Source organism: Mesoplodon densirostris, chromosome X (assembly GCF_025265405.1).
Source record: "Mesoplodon densirostris isolate mMesDen1 chromosome X, mMesDen1 primary haplotype, whole genome shotgun sequence".
In the NCBI taxonomy this organism is placed as follows: domain Eukaryota; kingdom Metazoa; phylum Chordata; class Mammalia; order Artiodactyla; family Ziphiidae; genus Mesoplodon; species Mesoplodon densirostris.
In genome coordinates this window covers 124103959-124111431 of record NC_082681.1, presented here as the reverse complement: position 1 = coordinate 124111431, position 7473 = coordinate 124103959, and the positions used below count along the sequence as shown (strand labels likewise).

Sequence of the window (7473 nt, the reverse complement as noted above, 5' to 3'; positions counted from 1 at the left end):
GTTGTGGCCTCTCCTGTTGCGGAGCACAGGCTCCGGACGCACAGGCCCAGCGGCCATGGCTCACGGGCCCAGCCGCTCTGCGGCATGTGGGATCTTCCCAGACCGGGGCACGAACCCGTTTTCCCTGCATCGGCAGGCGGACTCTCAGCCACTAGCGCCACCAGGGAAGCCCGGAAGATGCTATCTTTTCCCATCAAGTCTTTCAAGTGAGAACAGTGAGTGGCCCCCAATAGGTGCGCTTGCCATGTGGAATCAGGGGCAGAGTGGCGTCTCCTCTGAGGGCAGTACAATTCAGGGGTGGTGGTGGTGGAGAGAGCTTGAGAGAGAGCTTGAAAGAGCAAGAGAGATAGCAAGAGACAGACAGAGATACACACACACACACACACACACACACACACACACGGACAGAGACAGAAAAAGATAGAGACAGTGTTGGAATCGGGAATGATCAGTTTCTTCTCCCTCCATCACTCTTCCTTGGAGAAGAGTAAATGAGAGGAGTTGGGAGAAGCACCAATGTTACTTCATCCATATTCCCTCCTGGGGAGTAGACAGGAAATTTTCTCACAATAAAATGAGGCCAGGGGAATAGGATTCCCTCTAACACTGTTAAAGATCTACCTTTCTACTCCAATAAAGATGTTAAAAAAAAAAGATCTACCTTTCTTCACTTCTAGAAAAAAGTTAAAATCAGCCGAACAAGTGATTGTTTAGTGTTTACATTGCTCAGTCCCTCAATAAGTACTTTCTAAAGTTCACCAATCTTTGAAATATAATCTAAGTATCTCAGTATCACTCATGACAATTCTGAAGCTCAGAGAAGCCAAATAGAATTCTCCCTACCAGGGATTGAACCCAGCCCCCTGCATTGGGAGCACGGAGTCTTACCCACTGGACCACCAGGGAAGTCCTAGTGTGTAGGTTTAGAACTGCAAAAAGGATAAAGAAATTCTCTTCTAAAATGTTGTTTACCTTCAGCCTTAAAGGGCTATGAGTGTTTCTAATTTCTACATTCTTATCTGTGTTTATTTTGCAGTTTGATAACTATTTCTTCTATTCAGAAAACTGTTGTAGAAATAAAGAACAGTACTTGGCATTCCTTAGATACTAAAACATTTAAAAAATGCCATTTTTTCCTCCTGTGTCCTGGGTTAAAACGTTGCTGCTGTTGAGTCACTTCTGGCTGTGCCTCTCGTCCTTCATGGAGCAGCTTCCTTCTGGCTTCTCACAGCGCATCAGAGGCTGCCCCTCCCTCCTGGCCCCACCTGCATCCCTCACTCCTCACTTCCTGGGCGCCAAGTTTCTGGGACTCCTCCCTCTCCTGTCCTTTCACCTCCCCAACCCAGCCATTAGTCAACAACCACCTTGAGCCCCATCCATCAAGCCTTCCTTGTTGAGCTCTGGCTCATAGATTTTCTCTTTTCTCTAAACTCCCACAGCAGTTAGCCTGGGGTACACAGTTTAGCACTTAATTATATATTGTCTTTTATTGTTTGTTTTTAGTTGTTGTGTTAGTTTTGTCTTTTCCAGTGAGGCGGCAACACGTCTTTTTTTTTTTTTTTTAAATCTCTCACAGTACTCCAGTAGGAACAGAGTTAATACTTCTTGGTCTAACCATAAGGGTTGACTGATGGATTGATAGGCACAGCTGTGAGACCTCCTACCCATCTCTGCAGTGCTTAATAAGTATCTGTCAAATTTATTAAACTGACTTGAGTAACAAAGATCAGCTCGGAATCTAGTATTCAGCTGGGCAAATCACACCATCTTTGCATCCATTTTCTCATCTGCAAAACGGAGATTAAAATGGGAAACCAGCCTACCTCAGAGAGGTACTATGAGGCTTAAATAGACATCGTAGTATGAACTATATGAATGTTAGGGACTGTTATATCTCACATTTCTTTTTGCAGGAGTCACAGGGAAAAGTGGGGTTTGGCGTTTATCACGGGGAATGGGTCCCTTTCTCACCTTTGTTAGAATGGTGGGCCATTCTCAGGGAAGTCTGACCACAAAGGGAAAGGTAGGGAAAGAATAAACATGATCTCTTGGCTTCCAGTTTTCCTGAGAAGGTTTTACAGTTGTGGAAAATACAGTGGTGGTGGGATTGTGAAGTGGAAATTCCCCAACTAAGTTAGTCTTTGCTGCTCCTTAAATTACCTATTCTTTTGGTACTCTTCTCTCCAAACCTACCGCTGTCTTAATTCTCTCCTGGCAGGTCTGAAGCAAAAAATGGTATAAGGAAATCTTAGTGATTTTGGGGATCCTCTTTCTCTATTTCATTTTTTTCAGATTCCAAATGGGAAATATTACTCTGGCTATCATTTATGAATTGACATAATTTTTCTTTTTTCTTCTTATGTATCTCTCTTCACTTTTCCCCCTCCCCCCATCCTTACCTTCCTTTTTCTTTTCCTCTCTTCCTGTCCTTGGTCCTTATTTTAGTTGATCAAAATACCAAAGTATATTTGTTATCATCAGTGCTATTTCCTGAGATGGTTTTTGTTTTGTGTTTAATTAAAATAACACTATTTGGGGTGAAAGATATATCTCTATATCTCTATCTATCTAGTGTTTAGTGTTTAACCCTGGACTGATTTTTTTCGCTTGGGTTAGTGTTTCCCAGCCAGGCTTAATGCATATATACACGTGCAATTCTTCCCAGGGTCCCTTTCACTCCTATTACTCTAGTATTTAACACTAACCGATGTTATTCCTTTTTAAGGCTCAACTCCAGGTTTGAACCTTGCCTGAGAAAGTGACCTAACCCCGTCGCCACCTAGAACACTATAGGAGTCAATGGGACCCTGGTTCGTATGGAGATCTCTGCCCTCCAGCTTTTTAGGACATAAGGGGTACTGTCATGGAAAAAGCGAAGCCTAATTTCCCATGCCTCTTCCCTTTCTGGGAAGGGCAGGGCGTGTCGTGGGCACTACACTTGCTCCAGCGTCCTAGGGAGAAAACACCACAGCCTTTCCCGCCCCATGAAAAGCGCCATTCGCCAGGTGGGTCTAGATGTTCCCCTTCCCGGCCAGGGAGAAGGGCCAAAGATGCCCCTCTCGCGCAGGGTGGGCGCGGAACAGCGCTGGCTTCTGCCCTCCAGACTCTGCAGCGCGGGCTGAGCAAGTGATCGTCCGTGAGGCGGGCGGCCGGCGGAGTTACTCACCTGGCCCGGCGCGCACGGGGCGGGGCGGGGCGGGGCGGGGCCGGGGTGCGATCCTAGGCCGTGATTGGGCCGCGCCGCGCCTGTCTCCATGTGCCGCGCGGCGGAGGCACAACATTCAAGTCCGGGGGCGGGGCCGGCGCGCGCCGGGAGGAAGCGGCCGCGCGGCAGCTGCGGGGCGTCGGGGCGGCGGCGGCCAAGGCCGAGGCTGAAGCGGCGGAGGCTGTGGTGAAGGCGGCGGCGCCTCAACCGGGGACGGTGCTCCGCTGGGCCCCCTTTCAGGCTCCATGGAGGCGGCAGCAAGCGGGGGCTGCGGCTCTGGACCGCCGCTGCTGCTGAGCGAGGGCGAGCAGCAGTGCTACTCTGAGCTCTTCGCGCGCTGCGCCGGCGCCGCAGGCGGGGGCCCCGGGTCCGGGCCCCCTGAGGCCGCCAGGGCCGCCCCCGGCGCGGCCACCGCAGCCTCGGGCCCCGTGGCCGACCTGTTCCGGGCGTCGCAGCTGCCGGCCGAGACGCTGCACCAGGTAGGTCCCCGCGCCCCTGCCCCTGTGGGTCTATGGGGACCATTTCTACAGGGACAAGGGGGCGGGGTGGGGCGACAGGGCTGCCGACAGGCACCCGGAGGCCTTGGCCAGGTTGCGGAGAGGGGCTTCGCAGCCGGGAATGGCGGCGACGCCCTTGTCCCCCAGGGGACACCAGCCTCCTCCGCAGCTCAGCAGTGCTGGGTGCGCTCCTCATCTTCCTCCCCTGAGACTGACGGACACTCCCTCCCCTCCCCGGCCGTTTCTGGGTCTCTGCAGCCGCCCAGACCCAAAGTTTGCCTTGTTCTGGAAGTGGTGTTTGTTTTGGCTAATGTCTGGTTTAACCTCTGCTCGAGGCTCCTGCCCTTCCCTCTCCTGGGTGGGTGGGCGCTTGCAGGATTGGAACTTGAAGGGTGTGTGTTTGTCTGTAGGGCCGGGGGCCCATCACTGAATGTTGTCTTCTTTATATACTACTTGTAATATATACGTATCTACTATATATATTTGCCCACTAACATATTTCTGCATATTAGCATTAGACTGGAAAGCCTAACGACAAATTGCAGAACAGGGACACAGGGCTGCAAGAGGACGTCTGTCAAGGCAGAGACAAGCTCCCTATTTAGGGCTAGAGGTGGACCCCAGACGTCCACCGTGGGGGACAGTTGTAGTTTCCCATCTTATCATTATTTGGACTTGAAATAGAATTGCAAAGTAATTGTGTCATAGCTACATCCTTTTGGCTGCTCCATACCTGAAAAAGGAGGAGGCGGATGATGCGCAGTAGATGCTGTTTCTGTTTTGTGCTTTCCTTTTTTTTTTTTTTTTTAGAATTAATGACTATTAAAAAAAATTATTTTTGGCTGCGTTGGGTCTTCGTTGCTGCATGCGGGCTTTCTCTAGTTGCTGTGAGTGGGGGCTACTCTTCGTTGCAGAGCATCGGCTCTAGGCACTCGGGCTTCAGTAATTGTGGAGCATGGGCTTAGTTGTGGCTCACGGGCTCTAGAGCGCAGGCTCAGTAGTTGTGGCGCATGGGCTTAGTTGCTCCGCGGCATGTGGGATCTTCCCGGACCAGGGCTCGAACCTGTGTCCCCTGCATTGGCAGGCGGATTCTTTTTTTTTTTTTTTTTTTTTTTGGTGGTACGCGGGCCCCTCACTGTTGTGGCCTCTCCCGTTGCGGAGCGCAGGCTCCGGACGCGCAGGCTCAGCGGCCATGGCTCACGGGCCTAGCCGCTCCGCGGCATGTGGGATCTTCTCGGACCGGGGCACGAACACGTGTCCTCTGTATCGGCAGGCGGACTCTCAACCCCTGCGCCACCAGGAAATCCCCTGGTGATTCTTTTTTTTTTTTCCCCTGGTGATTCTTAATATCAGGCCCCAAATGTGAAATGAACCTTTTCTTAAAAGCTGGAGTCAGTATGAACGTTAACATCAATTGTATATTTAAAGTGGGGAGTGGTATTTTAAAATCCAGTTGCAAAGGAGTATTGAGGGTTTTATGGTTTACTTATAATATCATTGTGTGTGTAGACTTTTTTTTTTTAATCACTTAAGACTGCATTTTATACTTTTGGGGCATCCATACACTCTGTTTGTGAGCATAACTTTAGCCACCCTGTAATCTCTCACTTTTCAGAATTCAAGATTTCTGAAAATATAATTAGTATTCACAGACCTTAACATGGCTGTTTGTCCCTTAAGAAGTCCTTGCTATGGAGACAGTTCAGCCTCTAATGTTGAGCAGTTAAGCTAGACCAGGTAGAGGAAAAGTCAATATTTTAAAACACAAACCATAGCTATTACATGAGGCCCTCAGAATACTCCCAAGCATAATAAATTTATTAAATGCTGTTGCTATTTCTCAACTGAAAGAGGAGTAAGTGACTGAGGCCATACAGCAAGTAAGTGACAACTGGGCACCTGTTAAGGCTTATTTTGTTGTCAGTAATATATGGAGTGTGATAAGAGATGGTGGGCATATTAAATATGAACTATGTTGGTTGACTTCTCGTAAGGACTTGGGGAGGGGGCTTTCCTGGTGTTAGAACTCATGCTCCCTTGAGGTGTTTAAGATTTAAAAAGAACTCAAGGCGCATTGCCATTGTATGGATGAGATTATATTCTTGATGTCTAGTCGAAACCTGCTTGCAAAAGATGCTGGCAAAAGGGGACATCCCTAGTATATTGCTTGTAGTAAATCTCTCAGAGCTTTAAAGCTCCCTTATTCAGCCCAGCAAAACAAAATATATTCTTCCCCATTAACTTAACACAATGCAGTAAACCAATATTCTTCGTACAGGTGAACATGAACATTAAAGGCATCCTGGACAGAGAAATGTAATCAGAAGAGATTCAAGCAAAGCTGGCAGCCACCTAATTTTTACTGACCATTTTGGTGGTGTGTGGTGTGTGGTGTGGTGTGTGTGGGTGTGTGTACTCCCAGTACACATGTGCACTCCATTTATCCTGATTTGCACTACCCCATGAGTGTTTTAGCCTTTCTTTAAACAGATGTAGATGTTCTTAGCCTTTCTCTGTTAAACAGGAACCTGTAAATTTAATTAAGTGACCCAACAGGTAAAACTGCCCAAGTCATGGAGGCATTAACTAGCCCTGGTAGTTTCTATGGTAACAGATTTTTTTTCTTTTTAATAAGCATACAGTTAAGATTACCATAATGTTCCAGGAAGGTTGAAAATCTTACCTGAAGCAAATGTTCTATAAAAATACTTTACTTTGTCTCCTCCTTGGAATAAAAATAAACCACTATACCTGTTACTTTGCTATGGAAGTGAGTTATCTTAGGGATTTTGTTTTCAGTTGAAATACATATATATATATTTTAATAGACTTTATCTTTTCAGAGCAGTTTTAGGTTCACAGCAAAATTGAGGGGAAGGTACACAGAGTTCCCATATACACCCTGCCCCACACATGCCCAGCCTCCCCCATTATCAACACCCCACCAGAGGGGTACATTTTTTACAATTGATGAACCTGCATTGGTATATCTTAATCCCCCAGAGTCCATAGTTTACATTATGGTTCATTCTTGGTGATGTACATTCTTTGGTTTTGGACAAATGTATAATGACATGTATCCACCATTGTAGTATCATACAGAGTAGTTTCACTGCCCTAAAAATCCTCTGTGCCCTACTTATTCATCCCTTGTTCTTACTCCCAAACCCTGGCAACTACTGATCTTTTTTACTGTTTGCAGAGTTTTGCCTTTTTCCAAAATGTATAGTTGGGATCACACAGTATGTAGTCTTTTCAGATTGGCTTCTTTCATTTAGTAATATGCACTTAAGATTCCTCCATGTCTTTTCATAGCTTGATGGCTTATTTCTTGTTAGTGCTGAATAATATTCCATTGTCTGGATGTACCACAGTTTATCCATTCACATACTGGAGGACATTTTGGTAGCTTTCAAGTTTTGGCATTTATGGATACAGTTGCTGTAAGAATCTGTGTGCATTTAAGTTTTCAACCCCTTTGGGTAGATACCAGTAAGTGTGATTGTTGGATCATATGGTAGGAGTGAGTTTAGTTTTGTAAGAAACTGCCAAACTGTGTTCCAGAGTGGCTGTACCATTTGCAATCCCCCCAGGAATGAATGAGAGGCCCTCTTGCTCTATATCCTCATCAACATGTGGTGTTGTCAGTGTTCTAGATTTTCACCATTCTCATAGGTATATAGTGGTATCTCGTTGATGTAATTTGTAATTCCCTAGAGACATATGATATTTAGGATGTTTCCATATGCTTATTTTCTGTCTTGGATTATA

General features: G+C 46.8%; 1 protein-coding gene across 3 annotated transcripts in view; it reads left to right on the top strand.

Annotated features, from left to right (window-relative positions):
- The first annotated feature begins 3323 nt into the window (after window positions 1-3323).
- The window catches only part of REPS2 (RALBP1 associated Eps domain containing 2), a 235483-nt gene continuing 231333 nt past the window's right edge, over window positions 3324-7473 (top strand). For all 3 annotated transcript variants that reach the window (XM_060087427.1, XM_060087429.1, XM_060087426.1), the window contains exon 1: window positions 3324-3684. In XM_060087427.1, coding sequence (XP_059943410.1) covers window positions 3451-3684 — 234 coding nt within the window. In that variant the 5' untranslated portion in view covers window positions 3324-3450. The remainder of the gene's footprint in view (window positions 3685-7473) is intronic.